Genomic DNA, 23,291 nt, shown 5'->3' on the forward strand with positions numbered 1-23,291 from the left:
ACGGCGCCAACCATAGGGACCATGCCGGAACGGGACCTCCGCCTTTATCTCGCCACATTGTCGACATTATCCTAGGGGGAAAGGGGAAGATTAGTTTGACCGAGCGAAGTGATGGTCTACGTTTTAACTCGACAGTTTAGCATTTGGTTTGGATTTTCGAATGTTCGTTTGTTCCACTATAACTCGCGATTGCCTGGTCCGATTTTGATGAAATTTGGTACAGGTTCATGTTGCATCAAAGTACATCGCAAGTTCAAGTTGGGGTCCCAGAATTGAGCGGTGCCCGTTTTTGGTCTGAACGTTTCAGAGTCCAATAGGTGACTCACAGTCATAAACCCTTCAAAAATAATTTTGTCAAAAGAGTCTGAGTGAGGTCTACAGTTCACAGAACTACTAGTTACCCCTGAATCCATCCCTAAAAAGCGATGTCAGTTGATGTGAAACGTTTCCAAACTGGAGATTTCATAATTTCGCCGGCCGCCGCCGGCCGATTTCATAATAATTAGTTACGCTGTGCCGATTTATTGAAAGAAAAGTAGGTAGATACCTAAAATCAATGTGATTTCTCAATATTTAGCCTTAAGATAAGCTTTGTACAAAACCTACTCAAATATTGTACTGATTGATTTATTTCAGGGAAAGTTAGGTACCTAGCTGAATTGTGAATAATACCAAATGTAGTTGAAATGCTTAGGTACCCGGTACCCAGTCTTGCTAGCTTGGAGGGTAGCGCGTCTGCCTTGTAAGCGCTAGGTTGCGGGTTGGATTCCCGGAGCGAATTTTATCCTAAACTGATAAGGTTCATCTCGGAACGGCTGGCTTTCTCTATCCAGTCCTCTTTTCGGTTTCGGGACTTGAAGACCTCCGATGTTACAGTTTCCTCTATCAAACCTCAAAAAGGAAAGGTACTTACTGGCGAACTGCATGGAACTGAAACCCGACAAGCATTTATTCTTTTATTAATTGTTAAACGGTTTAAATCTTTAAATAATCTACTTGGTATAAAAAGAATAACTGCAAAAAATATAATTATAAAACTCTCTCGTTCGCTCAAAAACCTTTCAAAAATGAAAGGTTTTTGAGCGAACTATATCAACGGAGGACTTCTCGCCCGAAATCGAAGAGAGGGAGGACAGACATGATGGAAAGCTAGCCGTTTCGAAAACAAACTTTATCTGTTTCGGAAGAAATTTGCCCCGGAAAGAAGTCAAAACAGCGACCTATAAGACAGGTATTTTCCAAGCTTGTTCCAAATATGTACTTGAATAAGTGTCTGTTTAAGGGGCGTTCTCACGCGAAAAGTAAGTACAAAAAATTGAATGTACAAAAATTGAATCAAAAGTAAGTAGAAATAGTAATAGAAAGTAAAAATTGAATGGTTGAATCTTTGGTTCAAAAATACGTCCGTCCCGCCGTACCTTTTCTTCTGCAGAAGGAATAAAAAGCAAGCGAGCATTGCGGAATCACTTGAATAAGTGTCTGTTTAAGGGGCGTTCTCACGCAACAAAAGTAAGTACAAGAAAATGAATGGTTGAATCTTTGGTTCAAAAATACGTTCGTCCCGCCGTACCTTTTCTTCTGCAGAAGGAATAAAAAGTGAGCGAGCATTACGGAATCGTTCGAGGACCAGCCAGCTTATTTCCTTATGATTTTTAATGATATTTGAATCAAAAAGAATCATTGGAAAATAGATCTTCAAAGAATTCATATCTTACCTCAATACAGTGCGTCAGATCAAACGTATCGACGGTTATTTCCTTGTGATTTTTGATGATACTTGAATCAAAAAGAATCATTGGAAAATAGATCTTCAAAGAATTCATATCTTACCTCAATACAGTGCGTCAGATCAAACGTAGCCGTACCTTTTCTTCTGCAGAAGGAATAAAAAGCGAGCGAGCATTGCGGAATCGTTCGAGGACCAGCCAGCTTATTTCCTTATGATTTTTTATGATACTTGAATCAAAAAGAATCATTGGAAAATAGATCTTCAAAGAATTCATATCTTACCTCAATACAGTGCGTCAGATCAAACGTATCGACGGTTTTCCTCAGGAAGGATCCGACAGCATTTTCCAGATCCGTATGTGCAGAACTGACTGGTGCCGGGTTCAGGAGGAGACGGCGGATGTGGTCTTTCTTCTGGGACACCAGCGAGAATGTGGACCGGAAGGCAAGCTGAAAAGTAATAATAATAATGTGTTTTATGCTTTCATTCTTTACAAACCACCTCTGCTACATACCATCGGAGAACATAATATATTTGTACCGACATCGACATAGAAGAGCTGAAAAAGAAATAATAATAATGTGTTTTATGCTTTCATTCTTTACAAACCACCTCTGATACATACCATCGGAGAACATAATATATTTGTACCGACATCGACATAGAAAGTAAGAATGTCAAGGATTAGCTAGGACACTAACCATTACCAGATGTACGAGTACTAACCGGATATAAGGTTCATTCTCGGAACGGCTGGCTTTCTCCTATCCTGTTTTCCTTCTCTCTTCGATTTCGGGACGATAAGAATTTAGCAGTTACAGTTCCTTCAATCAGACCTCCTAACCATTAAAGCGGAAAACGATATTATGGACTTGAGTGCCCATTTCTTCTACCGTTCTGTTATGCATTACTCTTTGTTCTATGGCACCATACTCTTTGAAGGGTGGGCTAGGACACTTACCACTACAACGGAGAATAAGATTTTGGACTTGAGCTCGACAGCGTCGCGTAGTTGCGGCAATGCGTCCAGTGTCTCTAGGGCATCCACCCGGGCTTGAGAATATAGGTTGCCATAGCAACGGATGAATTCTCGGAACGGCTGGCTTTCTCCTATCCTGTTTTCCTACTCTCTTCGATTTCGGGACGATAAGAACTTAGCAGTTACAGTTCCTTCAATCAGACCTCTTAAAAATGTCTGTGGTGGACATGGATTAGTGGAAAATTTGTTGGACCGATTACTTTTCTTATTTTTTGCTGACGCATGACCGCAGGAGAAAGTTGTTTTTACAATAGACGATTGCTGAATTGAACAACCTGACTCGACCTTGCTCAAAATATAAACAAGTTCACTCTTCAGTCAGCAACTAATACAGAACGTATCTACTATCTATCCGGACCTTTTCAGCTGTTTGTACCTGTCAGGTCTACCTGATAGTTTGTATGCTCATCAGGTATCAGGTAGACCTGACAAGCGAACCTGATCAGGTGTATTAGGTCCTGACATAGAAAGTAAGAATGTCAAGGATTAGCTAGGACACTAACCATTAAAGCGGAAAACGATATTTTGGGCTTGAGTGCCCATTTCTTCTACCGTTTTGTTATGCATTACTCTTTCTTCTATGGTATCATACTCTTTGAAGGGTGGGCTAGGACACTTACCACTACAACGGAGAACAAGATTTTGGACTTGAGCTCAACAGCGTCGCGTAGTTGCTTCTGCTACATACCATCGGAGAACATAATATATTTGTACCGACATCGACATAGAAAGTATCTAAGAATGTCAAGGATTAACTAGGACACTAACCATTAAAGCGGAAAACGATATTTTGGGTTTGAATGCCCATTTCTTCTACCGTTCTGTTATGCATTACTCTTTGGTCTATGGTACCATACTCTTTGAAGGGTGGGCTAGGACACTTACCACTACAACGGAGAACAAGATTTTGGACTTGAGCTCAACAGCGTCGCGTAGTTGCGGCAATGCGTCCAGTGTCTCTAGGGCATCCACCCGGGCTTGAGAATATAGGTTGCCATAGCAACGGATGACACCTGAGTGAGTGATGGCCTAATGTACCGTCGAACTTCTTCTGAGTGTCTATGTAAGCCATAAGTCGCGTTTTCGATTCCCGCTCGGGGCAAATTGTATCCGAAAAACATGAGATTTGATTTCGGAAAGGCTGTCTTTCTCCTATCCTCTCTTCTATTTTGAGATGATAACACCTCCGTCCTCCGTTGTTATAGTTACCTCCATCTCCGTTTTACAGTTCTTTTTATTCGCCTTTTATAATAATAGATAATAGACTCTTGAGTGGAAGGCAACCACAAGGCGAGGTTAACGCCGGAGGCGTTTTCTACCACCTAACCCTTAGAGCTCCATTATTATGTGGTCAAATTCTCAAATAAGTGAGCAACAAGATGGGATTGACTTCAACGTAAGCAAAAGGGAAGTAACTCGTAAGAAATGTAAGAATCTGGTGCTTCGGCTCGAGAACTCGGGACCCATTTAATACATCTCGATAAAATTTATAACTTGACTAGGATTCAAACCACCAACCTCCAGATCCAAAGTCCACTTCGTTAACCACTGCACCACTAGGTTAGTTCAAGTCGAGATGGGATTAACTTCAACGTAAGCAAAAGGGAAGTAACTCGTAAGAAATGTAAGAATCTGGTGCTTCGGGTCGAGAACTCGGGACCCATTTAATACATCTCGATAATATTTATAACTTGACTAGGATTCAAACCACCAACCTCCAGATCCAAAGTCCACTTCGTTAACCACTGCACCACTAGGTTAGTTCAAGTCATCTAGTATAATCATCGGCAAATGACATGTTTGTGTGAAAATCGTTCATGTTTAGATTCTTTAGAATTAGAACACGAAATTTTTGCAAGGAAGATTGCAGAGGTAGGTAGTTTTAATAACTGGAGTTTTGGCGTTCAAGTCATCTAGTATAATCATCGGCAAATGACATGTTTGTGTGAAAATCGTTCATGTTTAATACGGTCATGTTTAGATTCTTTAGAATTAGAACACGAAATTTTTGCAAGGAAGATTGCAGAGGTAGGTAGTTTTAATAACTGGAGTTTTGACGGATTTTAAGGGCTCAAAAACTAGTTTTTATGGCTCAGAATCTCAAAAAAGAAGTTTTCATGGAGCAAACCCCGCAAGTTCAACGCTAGTCAAATCCTCAGCCGTCACTTACTTAGTAGAGGTGTGATTCTGCTGAATTCTCAAAAACGAAGTTTTCATGGAGCAAACCCCGCAAGTTCAACGCTAGTCAAATCCTCAGCCGTCACTTACTTAGTAGAGGTGTGATTCTGCTGAATACAAAGTTTTCATGGAGCAAACCCCGCAAGTTCAACGCTAGTCAAATCCTCAGCCGTCACTTACTTAGTAGAGGTGTGATTCTGCTGAATGGACTTCGAAAGCGTTTCCACTTTGGCCTTGGCGAGTTCCAGCTCCTTCTTGGTCGTCTCCAGCTCTCCCTGAAGGGCGACAATCTCCTTATGGGTGTTCGTCTGCGTCAGGAGGGTGGATCGGGATTCGGCACAGGTGGGGCAACTTGGAACGGAGCTGGTGATGGAGGTCAGACGGTCGACGGAGCTGGCGGCGCACGGCTTGTCGACGGTGGTTGTCGACGTTGTTGTGGACCAGTCACCCCAGTTTGGACCTGGTGAGTGAATCAGAGGAAGAGTTTGTTTTAGTTAACTTTACAGGTGAAAGCACGGAACTCAATCATGGACTCTCCATTAGAGAGCTCCCAGAACAATGCCAGTGTTGGACCGCTATAGTCGCTTGACGAAAAAACTAAAAAAAGGAGCTCTTTTTAAATCCCCGGTCACTCTAACGGGGGAGGGAGGGGAACAAAAAGTTAATGATTGATTGATAAAAATCGTATCTACCGAGGTATCTTTCTTTACCTAGGCATCAGAGATTCCAAAAAGTAGGAAATTGAACTTTTAAAACCAAATAATGCAAGTCGTGGGCACCTAGGTAAATACCTTTACCTATACATTGGAGCTGATATAGTCAGCTCCCAAGGCGTAGTGGTCACTGCGCTCGCCTTGCACGCGGGAGACCCGGGTTCGATTCCCGGCGGGGTCAAGAAATTTGTAGACCAGACTGTTGACCTCTTCCTCGAATTGGAGACGTGCTTTCCATCCTACAATTTTGTTGATCTTTCCGTGGTTAGGTAATGTTCCCTGGAGGTTTCTGGTTGTTTACCTAATCTATTCTTGTTTACAATTTGTATTCTTTCTATCAACAAAGTAGCTTTGTTGATTTTTTGCCATCTGATAAGGCGTTACGGGTAGGTTGGATATTATAGTGATATTTTTTGATGGCTGATAAGATTCTGCGGATACCTCCTGTTTGGTTGTTTGTTTGTTAGTTTATTTCGTGTCATCTTCTTGAAGGTCACAAATTCATTGACTTTCGGTTAGACCTCAAGGTGAGTCCACACATACCTAGTCAACGGCCGTCGATCGATGTGGATCGACGGCATGTTGATTTACCACTTGAACTTTCGGACTTTTGCCAAACCTATAATGCCCTATAATGAAACATTTACAAAAGAAAACAAACACTCATTGTAATTACAATTCAAATTGAAATCCATTTATTCTAGAGGTGCTTTGTTGATTTTTTGTGTTTTGTTGATTTTTTTGCCATCTGATAAGGCGTTACGGGTAGGCTGTTGGATAAGATGGTGATACTTTTTTGATGTCTGATAAGATGAGGTTTTGCGGATAGATTCCTCCTGTTGGGTTGTTTGTTTAGTACCATCTTCTTGAAGGTCACAAATTCATTGACTTTCGGTTAGACCTCAAGGTGAGTCCACACATAGTCAACGGCCGTCGATCGATGCGGATCGACGGCATGTTGATTTACCACTTGAACTTTCGGACTTTTGCCAAACCTATAATGAAAATTTACAAAAGAAAACAAACACTCATTGTAATTACAATTCAAATTGAAATCAATTTAGTTCTTTTATTAATTGTTAAACGGTTTAAATCTTTAAATAATCTACTTGGTATAAAAAGAATAACTGCAAAAAATATAATTATAAAACTGATGAAATAAATAGTTTTCATAAAAACGGTAATACGGCTCGGTGGTAAAAATGTACAGAAAATATTGTTTAATTTTATTTACATTATTGACATAATTAATCATTAAATTATAATAATTAAATAGGTAGATAAATGAATTACCTATTAATTTAACAAATAAGCAAATATCTAGATTAGGGCTGGGGAAACAAATCAGCATCCGTATTTTTTGGATCCAAATTTTAAGCCCTCCGGAAATCAAGGACATTCCAGCACGAAATATCTGCATTCCTTTATCAAAAGGAGCAGATGCATAATTACTTCCACATCCTAGCTATATTAAAATCAGCATTTGACCGGATGTATCTACATAGCTACCTATATTAAAATGAGCATCTTACCAGATAGTACCAGGGGTGGCCACTAACCTTACCTTCGGGAGCCGCAATCCCATAAAGCCGATTGCCACGCCGCAGACAAAATTTTTGAAAATGTTGCTCTGAAATCTTCAGAATTCAGTCTCATGGAACTTCGTTCTGATCTCCAGAGAAATTTTTCAACAAGTATGAACCATGGTTAGAGAGCCGCAGAAGATCATTTCGCAAGCCACGTTATGGCCACCCCTGAAATATATCTAACATTCTACATAGCTATATTCAAAGTACCATCCTACCAGATATCTACATTTATATAGCTATATTCAAAGTACTATCTTATCAGATATTTTTATATATTAGATATCTGCATAGCTATATTAAATTGACTATCTTACCAGATATATCTGCATAGCCACAGGTATACTAAAAGTACCATCTTACCTCTTTCTATATCCGGAGGGCTCTCTGAGCTAGATGCTCCACTTAACACGAGACCCGTCCTGCCACTTCGGTTGCTCCCTGAACGCACTGCAAAACGTCAAAAAGTTTCAATCAGGCCACGTTGTTGTGTGAAGCTATTTTTCGTAAAAAAAAAAAGGTGTTTAGAGATCTAATTAAGTATTTATTGTGGTTAGATTCTCAAATGGTTGGGCTTGAGCCTATATCCTCCAGATTATTATCAGGCTTTTTGCCCAATACGCCACCGAATTTGTTCGAGATTTTTACTTTTTTTATATTCGAAAATTCTCGGCGATTCAGGGGATCAGACAATGAGTTCCTTGTTGGATTTGGGAGACCCAACTATCTCCCAAACGATTTGTTTTAGGTAAACATTTTTATATCACTGTATAGCTACAATGATGTGAATTGGAATCAAGGCCCAGATAAATGATCAGCTTGAAAGTTTATCAACAAATAAAATGTGTTTATACGCAGAAACATGTTTTTTAGTTTTTTTGTTTTTTTTTTTTTTAAGAAGAAGAAGAGAAAGAAACGAAGCACGATGAGAAGAAGCAGAAAAAGAAAAGGAGCAAGGAGAAGAAGAAGACCACCACCACCACCACCACCACCACCACCACCAACAACAACAACAACAACAACAATAACAATAAAAACAACAACAACGTTCAGATTTCAGACGCCTATATCAGAAACCGTTTCTTTGAACTCATTCTGATTGGGCGAAGTCAAAGTGGCACATGAAATCCAAATAGTGCCGGTCGATTAGTGATAGAAGTATAAGATCACATACCTACAAGATGCAAGATCATATAGCTACAAAAACTGAGGAGGTACGTATAACCTATGGTCATTCTGCCTAAGTGTGCGGTCTCATTAGATAAGATTAGATTAGAAAAGGAATTCCTGAGGCGGGGAAGTCATGGATTTAACAGAAAAACTTCCTGTTTAGCTTGGAGAGCGCACCAGTGTTGTAAGCACTACGTTTGTCGTAGGTTCGATTTTCGCCCGGGGCGAAAACTATCCTAAAAAGCTAAGGCTCGTTCTTGGAACGGCTGGCTTTCTATCCTATCTTGTCTCTTCGACTTCGGGACGATAAGACGTCCGTCGTTCTATCAAAGCTCTTGTCAATCAATGGTCAAGCAAGCATGATACCAAATAATGACGCTACGTTTAAATTTAAATATGATAATGATAATAATCGATGTTTAAATTTAAATATGATAATGATAATCGATGTTTGAATTTCAATATGATAATGATAAGAACGGTCAGGTTTGATTGACTGGGGGTAAAGGGATTTTTCTATCCTATTCCAGCAGGATAAACATGCGTAGGTACCTCTATAGTCTATTCTATAAGAAGGCGAAGGAGGTGAAGAAAAAAGAGGAGAAGGCGAAGGAGGTGAAGAAAAAAGAGGAGAAAGCGGAAGAGGAGAAGAGAAAAGACGAAGTATAATTATAAAGTGCGTCAAACAAGCAGAAGGTAGGTATATTCTTGATCCTGACACTGCACTATCAAGGATCACATACCTACTCGTAATTTTATTATCTACTTACAAGTCGAGCTTTCACATATGATTCACGGGATTTGTGTAAAGGTTTCCTAAGAAGCTGCGTTCACTCTAGGTTGATCAACAGAAATCGTGAGTATCAAGCTTTGAAATTGGATTTAAGTCGCGTAGTTAGTACAGAATTTTATTGATTTGTCTTAAGAGGGGAAAGACGCGTAGATGATACGATTAAATTTCGAGTCCTGACTCCTGAAGTCTCATTTTTCTGGGAAAGCAAGGCCGTAGCCAGGATTTTTATCGAGGGGTTGGGTGCCCAATTGTCCAAACATTGGTGTACCGAGGGACCGAGGTGGGGGATGGATGCTCCATTCTGCATCTGGTCTACAGTGAAGGAGCCCGAGGGGTGGGTGGGTCCCCTCGCCCCTACCCTAAATACAGCCCTGAGATTCGTAGAAGCTTAACCCATCCTTTAGGGCTGTCTAGCCCCTACATCTAAGCCTCAGATTGGGATTTTTTGTGTCTGGAGTTAACCATACAGCCCTGAGGGGAAGTAATAATTAATGGAAGGCTGTCGAAAGCCGAACTTACCGGATCGGGTGAGGAAGTTATGTCTGGCGCGTTTGGTGACGTAGGGCGAATTGCCGGACATCATGATGGCACTGTCGCTGTCCGAATGGTATCCGGATATGTCACTAGAATCGCCTCCATCATCCTCGGCCACCTCTTTCATTAGGTCCAACACCTGAAACCAAACCGGAGGAGAAAGGTTAAGTTTAAGAAATGAAGCTATAAAAAATAAAAATAAAACAAAAAAAATAGGTTTGATAGAAGGAACTATGACTGCTAAAGTATTATCGCCCCGAAATCGAGAAGAGAAGGAAAACAGGATAAAAGAAAGCCAGCCGTTCCGAGAACGAACTTTATCCATTCAGAATAAAATCCGTCCCAGGCGGAAATCGAACCCGCGATATAGCGTTTACAAGACGCTCTACCCACCAAGCTAACAACTAGACTAGCAAGGGAGTGAAGCAAAGTGTTCTCCAGTCTAGTTAGCTTAGAGCAGTGGTTCTCAAACTGTGCTCCGCGGAGCACTGGTGCTCCGCATAGTTTCATTTTTCTTAAAAAAAAAAAAAAAATCGCACGAATATGTTTAGTCAAATGGGAAGTATTGGAACAAGCCGTACGAGCTGATTGAGAGGCTGGCCAAAAATGCCGACCCCGTCTGAACACGGGAAAAGTGGAGAAGAAAGAAAGATTAAAAAGATACCTCTTGTTTCGCCTCTCTACAAGCCCAAACCATGTCAATCTCCTCTCTTGTAGTCTCCTTGCCTACTGGCCCTACTGTCACATCACTTGGTAAATGTTTTAAACAACCTGTGTATGACTATTTTGTGCACTCTCATGGTTTTTCTGATGAGTCAGATAGATCCAAATCTTCACCAGATGTGAATCAAAGAGATCTATTTGGGTTCTCTTGTAGTCTCCTTACCTACTGGCCCTACTGTCACATCACTTGGTAAATTTTTTGAACAACCTGTGTTTGACTATTTTGTGCACTCTCATGGTGTTTCTGATGAGTCAGATAGATCCAAATCTTCACCAGATGTGAATCAAAGAGATCGGGATAATTTGGTGTTAGAGAATGTGTCCAGGATAGAGCGGAGTCGAATGATGTTGTGTGACAATTCCTCACTGGAGAGTTCCATGAGGTACTCTTGATTTTCTGCAATGGGAATTGTTCTATTTGTTAGTACGAACAACTATCTGGCCGTGGGTTTTCTGTGGGCTGTGAGCTACAAAAGAGTCTGCCTGGGGATGTACCTGTTAGGTCTACCTGAGTGAATGATGGCTTAATGTACCGTCGAACTTCTTCTGAGTGTCTATGTAAGCAATAAGTCGCGTTTTCGATTCCCGCTCGGGGCAAATTGTATCCGAAAAACATGAGATTTGATTTCGGAAAGGCTGTCTTTCTCCTGTCCTATCCTCTCTTCTATTTTGAGATGATAACACCTCCGTCCTCCGTTGTTATAGTTACCTCCATCTCTGTTTTTACAGTTCTTTTTATTCGCCTTTTATAATAATGATAATAATAGACTCTTGAGTGGAAGGCAACCACTAGGCGAGGTTAACGCCGGAGGCGTTTTCTACCACCTAACCTTAGAGCTCCATTATTATGTGGTCAAATTCTCAAATAAATGAGGATAAAATTCCATGCCTCGGCTGGGTTCGAATCACTGTACGAGTATAGCTACAATGATGTGAATTGGAATCAAGGCCCAGATAAATGATCAACTTGAAAGTACAGTATCAACAAATAAAATGTGTTTATACGCAGAAACATGTTTTTTAGTTTTTTTTTTTTTTTGAAGAAGAAGAAGAGAAAGAAACGAAACACGATGAGTAGAAGCAGAAAAAGAAAAGGAGCAAGGAGAAGAATAAGAAGAAGACTAACAACAACAACAACAACAACAACAACAACAACAACAACAACAACAACAACAACAACAACAACAACAACAACAACGATGAGAAGAAGCAGAAAAAGAAAAGGAGCAAGGAGGAGAATAAGAAGAAGACTAACAACAACAACAACAACAACAACAACAACAACAACAACAACAACAGCAACAACAATAAAAATAACAACAACGTTCAGATTTCAGACGCCTATATCAGAAACCGTTTCTTTGAACTCATTCTGATTGGGCGAAGTCAAAGAACAACAACAACAACATTCAGATTTCAGACGCCTATATCAGAAACCGTTTCTTTGAACTCATTCTGATTGGGCGAAGTCAAAGTGGCACATGAAATCCAAATAGCCTGCGCCTGGCTCGATATAAAATTAACTTTTTATGGGTTTCGTATTTTGTTTTTTGTAGGCGCGACCAGTTTTTATTGGTTCGTGGGATTTGTGTAAAGGTTTCCTAAGAAGCTGCGTTCACACTAGGTTGATCAACAGAAATCGTGAGTATCAAGCTTTGAAATTGGATTTAAGTCGCGTAGTACAGAATTTTATTGATTTGTCTTAAGAGGGGAAAGACGCTTAGATGATACGATTAAACTTCGAGTCCTGACTCCTGAAGTCTCATTTTTCTGGGAAAGCAAGGCCGTAGCCAGGATTTTATCGAGGGGTTGGGTGCCCAATTGTCCAAACATTGATGTACCGAGGGACCGGGGTGGGGGATGGATGCACCACTCTGAATCTGGTCTATAGTAAAGGAGCCCGAAGGGTGGGTGGGTCCCCTCGCCCCTACCCTAAATACAGCCCTGAGATTCGTAGAAGCTTAACCCATCCTTTAGGGCTGTCTAGCCCCTACACCTAAGCCTCAGATTGGGCTTTTTTGTGTATGGAGTTAACCATACAGCCCTGAGGGGAAGAAATAATTAATGGAAGGCTGTCGAAAGTCGGACTTACCGGATCGGGTGAGGAAGTTATGTCTGGCGCGTTTGGTGACGTAGGGCGAATTGCCAGACATCATGATGGCACTGTCGCTGTCCGAATGGTATCCGGATATGTCACTAGAATCGCCTCCATCATCCTCGGCCACCTCCTTCATTAGGTCCAACACCTGAAACCAAACCGGAGGAGAAAGGTTAAGTTTAAGAAATGAAGCTATAAAAAATAAAAATAAAACAAAAAAAATAGGTTTGATAGAAGGAACTATGACTGCTAAAGTATTATCGCCCCGAAATCGAGAAGAGAAGGAAAACAGGATAAAAGAAAGCCAGCCGTTCCGAGAACGAACTTTATCCATTCAGAATAAAATCCGTCCCAGGCGGAAATCGAACCCGCGATATAGCGTTTACAAGACGCTCTACCCACCAAGCTAACAACTAGACTAGCAAGGGAGTGAAGCAAAGTGTTCTCCAGTCTAGTTAGCTTAGAGCAGTGGTTCTCAAACTGTGCTCCGCGGAGCACTGGTGCTCCGCATAGTTTCATTTTTCTTAAAAAAAAAAAAAAAATCGCACGAATATGTTTAGTCAAATGGGAAGTATTGGAACAAGCCGTACGGACCGTACGCTAATGAACATTTCCGAATCATTCCGAATTATTTTTAAAAATTCCTAAAGGGTTGGGGGGCAATAATAGTAGTAGCCTACTGCTGGAGTAAAGGGACTTTTCAGTCCTATGCGAGCAGTATAAATAAGCACTATTATTATTATTATTACAAAGGAAGGCTAACCCTGTTTGTCCTTTAATTAAAATTATAATACCTAATGCATTGATCAGAAACCCTCAAAAATCTTTCAAATTAATGTTTCTTTTTCTTTTTTTCAATCGCCTTGATAGCATTGGACGTGTTTAAGCGGTCACCTCTAATTTGCAGATGCATAAAAAATAATTATTGTAGTAGCAATCGTGACTCAATGGAATTTGAATCACTCATCAAAACTTAAAACTTGAATCACCAATCAATCTAATAGGTAGGTACCTACAAAAAAAAAAAAAAAAAAAAAAAAAAAAAAAACACTGATATTAAATGTGCGATGTGTTATAGGTACCTTACGATAGTACTGCCTTACTGATACTGAATAAAGCTTGAGGAATCTCTAATGCGTTGAGTAAGGCCATTCATTGGAGAAGTACACTTAAACCTTACAAGTACACCTTTCAGAACGGCGCGGCGACTTTTATCAGCTAAATCCCTATTTTTCTGTTTCATTTTAAGGGTTTTGGTGGATTGGGCGTTACTGTATAACTGCCAAGGTTTTTATTGTCAATGAGCAGTGAAAAGCCTTAAAGCCTCTCCGTTGGAATCTCGGAATGGTATTTAACAAATTCGGCCATTAAACCTAACATACATACCTAACCATACTGAGCATTTAACAAACCGGCGATGGTACCTAACATACATACTGATTCATATTCGGATACCTGACTATTCAATCGACCGTGTACCTCCTAATAACCTTGCTAGAACATTGTGAGAACATTAATCCAAGCGGGTCCCAATTTAAATCATTTCTAAACCAAAAAACCAACCGATCTTCTTAATTACAGATCGAACTTGGATCTTGACATTTAAAATCTTGATATCAGTGGCGAAATCGAGAAAGAAAAAAAATCTTGAGTAATCATCACAAAAAACATTTTAGGTCAATTTTCATTAAAAACTTCAGTTTGTTTACATAAAACGAAAGGATGCTATACAAAGAGGACCTAGCCCTGCTGAGGTCCTTTTTGGATAAATCAGCTTTTTTAATACGGAATTTTGTTTAAAAAATCAGGCCCAAAAAGAATTATGTTGATATCTCAATTATTTACAAAGATACACGAGTTTTTTTTTTTTTTTTTTTTTTTTTTTTTTTTTTTTTTTTTTTTTTAAAAATTTCCCCAAATTTTTTTGATGGTTTTTTTTTTTTTTTTTTTTTTGTAAAATTCTCCCAATACTTTTGAATGGGAATCAAAACTTAATAGACTATTTTACTTAAAACTCAATTTTCTTCAAAGCCTTCTTAAATGAAACACTCCAATTAGTTCTGTTAATGACGATTATTTCCGAAAGAGGCACTGCAGTCGCTTATTGCTCCGCCACTGGTTGTGATTTTAATCCCCTAATGAATCTTTCATCATATCACTTTAATTACTTAATGGAGAAATACCTAGATGGAGTTAGAAGCGAACAATATAGATCAGGATTAGCGCATACCTCATGCTTGGAGGGTGTCACGGGGTTATTTGGCCCGTGGCGAGAGGATAAATGAAAACACTTCGATTGAGGAAATTAATGAACAGTTATTTGTTTTATTATGGGGTGATTTATTATAATGAGAAATATTTATTAAGTTAATATTAATTCAAGATGAGCTACTTGTTCATTTATTATTGAGACATTTGAACAAGATAGAATAGTATTCAAAATAGTCAAAGGTGATCCAAGACCCTGGGAGAATTAGAAGGAAAATGAAAGGTAGATCTTACCGTCAATAATAATCTGAGCGCCGGCCAAACACAGTCTGACGAGCCCTCCAGTGAGGAGCTCTCAGGTGCTGGCGAAATGGTTGATGGTTCTCCCACCACTTTGTGGTTGCTACTTCAGATCTTAGCTCACTGTATTTATTATGGTATAATGTAGTTATGCCGTCGAATGCACCAGGGCAAGGATAGATATATCCTGTCAAGGGTCAATGTTATGTCAAAGAATTGGTTGGTACATAAGTAGGTACATAGAAAGTACATACATAGCTATGTATAGTGATGAGGATTTAAAAAAAAAGAAAAATAATAATAATAACAATAAAATAATAAAATTAGAAAAAAAACCTAAGCCCCAGAACATAGCATATAAAGAAAGAAAAACTAAAATTAGACATCAAGACAAGAAATTAATAATGAAAAAAGGAAAGGCAACTAATAATGTTATGAAAAATAAGCAAGCATAATTAATGGGAGAAGAACAATAATTTAACAAAGGGGCATACTTAGAAGCTAACTAACCTCTCTAATACCAAAACAGCATAATTAATGAGAAAAGTAAACGTTTAAATCCCTCAACAATTATTTAATATAAAAAAAAAATAATAAAGGGGCATACTTAGAAGCTAACTAACCTCTCTAATACCAAAACTTATGTAGAATATGGCCAAAAACAGTTGAACAATCAATATAAATAATATTATAATATCTTATGTCTCAAACCTCAAACAAAATCCCTACAGTAAGTTCAATTCAATTAAGACAAAAAGGGGAAAATAAGATGTTACAAGAAAAAAGCAAAACAGGTATCAGTATGGGCAAACATACAAAAGGTGAAAAAGGTCGACAGGGTACGCGGTATAAGATTATTAGAACAACAATAGAGTAAGCTAAATATGTTACATTGGAGCTGATATGCTAGGCTATCACGAATATCAAAGAATTCCCAGCCCCAGCACGAGATACGAGTATCTGCATAGCTGATATGCTAGGCTATCACGAATATCAAAGAATTCCCAGCCCCAGCACGAGATACGAGTATCTGCATTCCAGCTTAAATTAAAATGACCATTTTACCTCTTTCACGGAAATCAAAGACATTCCAGCACGAAATATCTGCATTCCTTTATCAAAAGGAGCAGATGCATAATTACTTCCACATCCTAGACACATCAGCATTTGACCAGATGTATCTACATCGCTATATTAAAATGAGCATCTTACCAGATAGTGTCAGGGGTGGCCACTAACCTTACCTTCGGGAGCCGGCAATCCCATAAAGCCGATTGCCACGCCGCAGACAAATTTTTTGAAAATGTTGCTCTGAAATCTTCAGAATTCCGTCTCATGGAACTTCTTTCTGATCTCCAGAGAAATTTTTCAACAAGTATGAACCATGGTTAGAGAGCCGCAGAAGGTCATTTCGCAAGCCACGTTATGGCCACCCCTGAAATATATCTACATTCTACATAGCTATATTCAAAGTACCATCCTACCAGATATCTACATATATAGCTATATTCAAAGTACTATCTTATCAGATATTTTTATATATTAGATATCTGCATAGCTAGGTATATTAAATTGACTATCTTACCAGATATATCTGCATAGCCACAGGTATACTAAAAGTACCATCTTACCAGATATCTACATATATAGCTATATTCAAAGTACTATCTTATCAGATATTTTTATTTATTAGATATCTGCATAGCTATATTAAATTGACTATCTTACCAGATATATCTGCATAGCCACACAGGTATACTAAAAGTACCATCTTACCTCTTTCTATGTCCGGAGGGCTCTCGGAGCTAGATGCCCCACTTAGCACGAGACCCGTCCTGCCACTTCTGAGGATTTAGATTCTACCAATGTACCAATATTCCTAACTAGTGGTTGACCCGTCCTTTGTACGGGATCAGCGTGGCATAAGTCATAACTTTGAGGTGCTGCCATTTTGAATCGGGATGGAATATGACAAATTTAAATAGCCTATGTCACCCTCAGTACTCTTCTCAACAACCACAAAAAATTTCATCAAAATCGGTCAAGCGTTTTTTCGTGAAAAGAGGACAACAAAAGGTCCATTAGAGTAACAGCGCCGTAACAGACAGACATACATGTACATGTTTCTGTGTATGCAATATGCAACAATTTAGTCGAATTTATTCTCATAGTGACATAGTATAACTTCTCGCATAAGTAACCTCCCTGTTAGGTAGGTACGCATTTAAGTAGGTACCACTATAAAATTCATCAAGTGAAGGACAAAACACCGATCAAAAGTAAAATCAAATCAAATTTAACTTCTTGTACCTAACTACCTCGGTCGGTAGTCAGTAGTGAGATATCTCAATCAAAATCAATGCAGGTTTTGACATTTGAAATCGGTAAATTGAGGAGCTGGGTGCAGAAAGGGAAATATGGATTTTTTGCCCTTTTTGCGTAAAACGGTTTTTTTGAAGAGAACGTGGTGCACTCTATCTTCCAACGTTTGAACTGCAGTGATGACTTTTTTTTCGATGAGTTACAGCGTTTTTTGGAAACATACTTTTCAAGGATTTTGATGAAAAATTGAAAACTTTAAAGTTAAATATCTCAGTTTGATGATTTTCATTTATTGCCCTTCTTGCACCAAGCTCCTCAATTTAGGACCTATAGGTACTCGTACCTATAATAATTAAGATTTTAATCCAATATTCCAATCTCCAATCTGTCCGAACGTGGTTCTGGGCCATCAACTTCATAAACGTTTCTTATGAAATGTTGAATACCTAATTGACTTGATGATGGCTTTTGATGAATTAGTTAATTAGCCGTCAATCTTTTGGCTAATTACCGTTTTGACATCGTAAATCGCAAGGAGGTGTGATGGGTCCCATTCCTTCAGTCCATTCCCTCTGAGTATCTGACTTGTTAACGCTATATCGCCTGTTCAATTGCCGTCCAGGACGAACTTTTCTCCTAAACAGATAAGGTTTCCTTTCGGAACGGTTGCCTGTCTCCTATTCTGTCCTCTTTTGGATTTCGGGACGATAAGACCTCCAATGTTACGGTGCCCTCTTCAAGGAGGGCCCGAAGTCAGCAAATTAAAAAAAAAGGAAAATAAAATAAGAAAGTAACACACAGACAAACACACGGAACCCAGTCATTAAATCGAACTTCCGACACCCTAATAGTGCCTACTTCCCCAGTTCTTTTTCTCATTGTGTGAAAGGCCCTGATGAGACCACCTGTATTTAATAATCTAGAAGTCGATGCAATTAGTATGGTGATCTTATGGTTTCGATTTGATTGGGAGATGCACTTTCACCACACGGATTAAGTTTTGAGGCGAAACTTGATAGCTTAATGATGCCGGTCGATTAGTGATAGAAGTATAAGATCACATACCTACAAGATGCAAGATCATATAGCTACAAGAACTGAGGAGGTACGTATACGGGGTATACCTAAAAAACTGATTACACAAAACTCAACTGATTGGCCATAAGGAGTGCGAAAATTAGCTGACTGACCATAAGGCAATATGTGCACTTTCACCACACGGATTAAAGTTTTGAGGCGAAACTTGATAGCTTGATGCCGGTCGATTAGTGATAGAAGTATAAGACCACATACCTACAAGATCCAAGATCATATAGCTACAAGAACTGAGGAGGTACGTATAATCTATGGTCCTATGGTCATTCTGCCTAAGTGTGCGGTCTCATTAGATAAGATTAGATTAGAAAAGGATTTCCTGAGGCGGGGAAGTCATGGATTTAACATTTAACAGAAAAACTTCCTGATTATCTCGGAGGGCGCTCCAGTGTTGTAAGCACTACGTTTGTCGTAGGTTCGATTTTCGCCCGGGGCGAAATCTATCCTAAAAAGCTAAGGTTCGTTCTCGGAACGGCTGGCTTTCTATCCCATCCTCCTTGTCTCTTCGACTTCGGGACGATAAGACGTCCGTCGTTCTATCAAAGCTCTTGTCATCAATCATGATACCAAATAATGACGCTACGTTTAAATTTAAATATGATAATGATAATCGATGTTTAAATTTAAATATGATAATGATAATCGATGTTTGAATTTCAATATGATAATGATAAGAACGGTCAGGTTTGATTGATAGGCTGATATTAGCAACAGTTGCAAGCTTATAATCTACCAACGTAGGTGTTGGGTGTGAATTGACGACCAAGACCATGTTTGGACTAATGGAAATCACCACTATTGAGTTTACACTTGACTGAGCTTACAATCTACCAACGTAGGTGTTGGGTGTGAATTGACGACCAAGACCATGTTTGGACTAATGGAAATCACCACTATTGAGTTTACACTTGATATTATTTCAAGAATTATATATAAAAAAAATGGTTTTGAATAATCGTATTTGAATTTTATTATGGGATTTAGAGAGGCTGACGAAAACGCTGGGATTTAGAGGCCGAGCCCGTCTGAAAACGGGAAAAGATGAAGAAAAAGACGGAGAAGAAGAAGGAGGAGAAGATTTGAATTTTATTATGGTGAGATTTGATTCGATTTAATGTCTGTCCTAAAATCTGTGACAATTTGTCAGATTTTAACTAACGGGAAAAGATGAAGAAAAAGACGGAGAAGAAGAAGGAGGAGGAGAAGATTTGAATTTTATTATGGTGAGATTTGATTCGATTTAATGTCTGTCCTAAAATCTGTGACAATTTGTCAGATTTTAAGTTCTAAATCAGGGGTTCTTAACCTTTTAGAATTGGCGGACCACTATTGATAAACCAAAAATCTCGCGGACCACTTGAGATTATGTAATTATGTATATGCAATCAATTGTACATTGTACACGCTATGTGACAATGGGTATGTATTAGAGGACCTATATCTACCTGTTGTATGAAACGAAGCTGCCCACACTGTTCTGATAAAGATTGAAGAGAACATACCTTTGATAATAATGTAATTACTAGAAAAAGACGAAGAAGAGGAACAAGAAGAAGAAGAAGAAGAAGAAGAAGAAAGAAGGAACAGAAAAAGAAGAATAAGAAGAAAAAGACCAATAACAAGAAAACGAAGAAGAAGGAGTCGGACACGAAGAAGAAGAAGAAGTAGTAGTAGAAGAAGAAGAAGAAGTCATAAAAGAAAAAGCAAATCAAATAAAAACTATCATCCAAGGACATCTGGGAAACATAATCCATTAATCCCAGCCTTCCAATCCATGATTCACATATTCACACGAGATACAAATCTGATAGTTTTTTCACAATATTCATGAATATCTATAAGAATTCACAATATTCATAAATATTCACAATGCCAATTGTGTAATTCTTTGGAGTAACATTCCGCAAAAATGGGTCCATAAAAAATCGACATTCTCCCCAAAAATATCCGAATTGCAAAGAAAAAGAATGATGGGAACTTTATAAAGTTGTGACATTTACTGCCACACCACATATTTGTGAAGGTTAATATCGAGATTTTTTGTAACGTACCTACGTATAGTTTTTATTTACTTAATCTAATATCTACATACCAGTACCAGTAATAAACATCACATGCCTTCAAGTACAAGAAGTACACTCATGATTTACCTTGCCCTTGGGACCAATTTTGAAGAAACCATTTACTGATGAAAATTTACCTATAATATAAAGACTCCGATCCTGCTCAAAGATCGAAGATTTCTTCGTGAGATTGTAAATCCAGATGTAATTCATAATCCTTTCAACGATAAATTCTCTAGGTTCCAGGTAATCTAGGTGTTGTTTTGAGTTATACCTAAACTGTTGTAGAATTTATAAGACTATGAGTATGAGATCACTGCCATCATAATCCTTACCAAGTTTATGACCAATAACAAGTCTACTATTACTAAATTGTTTTTATTATCATTACTAGATTGTTTTTATTACTATGTATTACTAGATTTTGTTTTATTGTTTTTACTTATTGCTCTGAGAACTACATTGATTGGTTCACTCAGGTTGTGTTTGGTATTGGGTTTCAAATCCAGTGTTATGAGCAGAAAGGTCAGGGTTGTCAACGGGGTTGGTTTGGATTGTGTCTAGCTTGTTTGTTGGGCGATTGTTTTACTATCTCTATCGATTGTTTTACTACTTTGGGTCAAAATCTATCGATAGATAGAACATAATTTCCCTCTTTTCTTCATTTTCTTTTTCTTCATTCCTAGTGGAGGAAATGATTGTTTTACTACTTTGGGTCAAAATCTATCAATAGATAGAACATAATTTCCCTCTTTTCTTCATTCCTAGTGGAGGAAAGTACGCATAATTATTTATATCTCCTCCTTCTTCGTCTTCTTCTCCAAACATGACCAAATATGCTTGGAGGAAAGTACGCATAATTATTTATATCTCCTCCTTCTTCGTCTTCTTCTCCAAACATGACCAAATATGCTACCGGAATTCGGTAGGTAATCAAGACTTTTTTTAGAGAAAAGGAAGAAATTTTTGATCTAGTTTCTGATAAATTAAAGAAATGCCTGAGACAACAAAAACAAACAAGGTAGTTGGTACAACTCCGGTACAAAAGAACCTGAACAACACAAAAAACCATCAAGTTCCTAATACCTACATAGGTACCTAATACGAGCAACAAATGTAGATACTAGAAAGGATATATGAAGAAAAGTACCCAATAATGAACATAAGAAAGAAGCCATCCATCTTTCTTCTTTCTATCATCAAAACTATCAAAACCAAGATGAATACAAAGCTCAGGAGCACTTAATGTTAACAGTAGCAGTTACAGTTACCATCATACTAATCAAAACTCAAATTACCCACCTATCTAAACTCCCAAGTATACTAACTGCTCATTAGATGACTTAAACAAACTTCAAATTGGTTTGTAGATACACGTAATTGAAATATTCCCATCTGATTACCTCTAGAGCTCAATTCTCTGACAATTACATCTGAGAATTATCTGACATTAATTAAAGCACCTGTTAGTTTACTCGTAGGTTGAAGGAGCCAATATAAGCAAATATGTACCTAATGTGCTTGTCTACCTCTACTAATCTGTGAAATTGTGTATTAACTTGGTCAGATAATATGTAGGTATTTTACAATGAGCCACTACAGACACTATTAGTGAAATGGTGTAGGGGCAGGGTATACATTATACATATTTTCTAATGGATCAAGTTATTCGTTTTTTGTTATACGTACATTCCATGTTATATTATAGTCAAGACTATGTTCATTTTCAAATCTAATATTTTTTTTTTTTTACATTTTAAATCTCATTAGATTTGCAATTTTATCCAGGCAAATTAAAAAAAAAAAAAAAAAAAATGGGGAAAAATCGGAGTGATTATTTCTGATTTTTAAATAAAGTGGCAATAAACCGAAATCGATTTGGAAGATTTACGGTGATCTTTATATTCAAATTAAGGCATCCCTAAGTACTACTCGATCTTAACTGCAGAACATTTTTCTTCTTCTTCTTCTTCTTCTTCTTCTTCTTCTTCTTCTTCTTCTTCTTCTTTTTTACATACCTAAGCAAGTGAAAAAACTCACTTTGGCCATATCTTCTGCAGAACTCTTCACCTTGCTATTTTTAATATAATTTTAAAATATGCTGCCGGAATTTGGTAATCAAGACTTTTTTAGAGAAAAGGAAGAAATTTTTGATCTAGTTTCTGATAAATTAAAGAAATGCCTGAGACAACAAAAACAAACAAGCGATTCAGGTGGAGGAAAGTACGCATAATTATTTATATCTCCTCCTTCTTCGTCTTCTTCTCCAAACATGACCGAATATGCTACCGGAATTCGGTAATCAAGACTTTTTTTAGAGAAAAGGAAGAAATTTATGATCTAGTTTCTGATAAATTAAAGAAATGCCTGAGACAACAAAAACAAACAAGGTAGTTCGTACAACTCCGGTACAAAAGAACCTGAACAACACAAAAAACCATCAAGTTCCTAATACCTACATAGGTACCTGATACGAGCAACAAATGTACTAGAAAGGATATATTAAGAAAAGTACCCAATAATGAACATAAGAAAGAAGCCATCCATCTTTCTTCTTTCTATCACCAAAACTATCAAAACCAAGATGAATACAAAGTTCAGGAGCACTTAATGTTAACAGTAGCAGTTACAGTTACCATCATACTAATCAAAACTCAAATTACCCACCTAGCTAAACTCCCAAGTATACTAACTGCTCATTAGATGACTTAAACAAACTTCAAATTGGTTTGTAGATACA

The 23,291-nt window shown here is 38.2% G+C and overlaps 1 protein-coding gene across 1 annotated transcript in view; it reads right to left on the bottom strand.

Annotated features, from left to right (window-relative positions):
• Window positions 1-1,962: 1,962 nt before the first annotated feature.
• The window catches only part of LOC108253426, a 58,838-nt gene continuing 37,509 nt past the window's right edge, over window positions 1,963-23,291 (bottom strand). The window contains exons 5-10 of the mRNA XM_026829361.1: window positions 12,558-12,711; window positions 7,609-7,695; window positions 5,127-5,406; window positions 3,272-3,390; window positions 2,691-2,818; window positions 1,963-2,178 (exon numbers count right to left, since the gene is read on the bottom strand). Of these exons, the coding sequence (XP_026685162.1) occupies window positions 1,963-2,178; window positions 2,691-2,818; window positions 3,272-3,390; window positions 5,127-5,406; window positions 7,609-7,695; window positions 12,558-12,711 (984 nt within the window). The remainder of the gene's footprint in view (window positions 2,179-2,690; window positions 2,819-3,271; window positions 3,391-5,126; window positions 5,407-7,608; window positions 7,696-12,557; window positions 12,712-23,291) is intronic.

Source organism: Diaphorina citri, unplaced genomic scaffold (assembly GCF_000475195.1).
Source record: "Diaphorina citri unplaced genomic scaffold, Diaci psyllid genome assembly version 1.1 scaffold1767, whole genome shotgun sequence".
Classification (NCBI taxonomy): Eukaryota; Metazoa; Arthropoda; class Insecta; order Hemiptera; family Psyllidae; genus Diaphorina; species Diaphorina citri.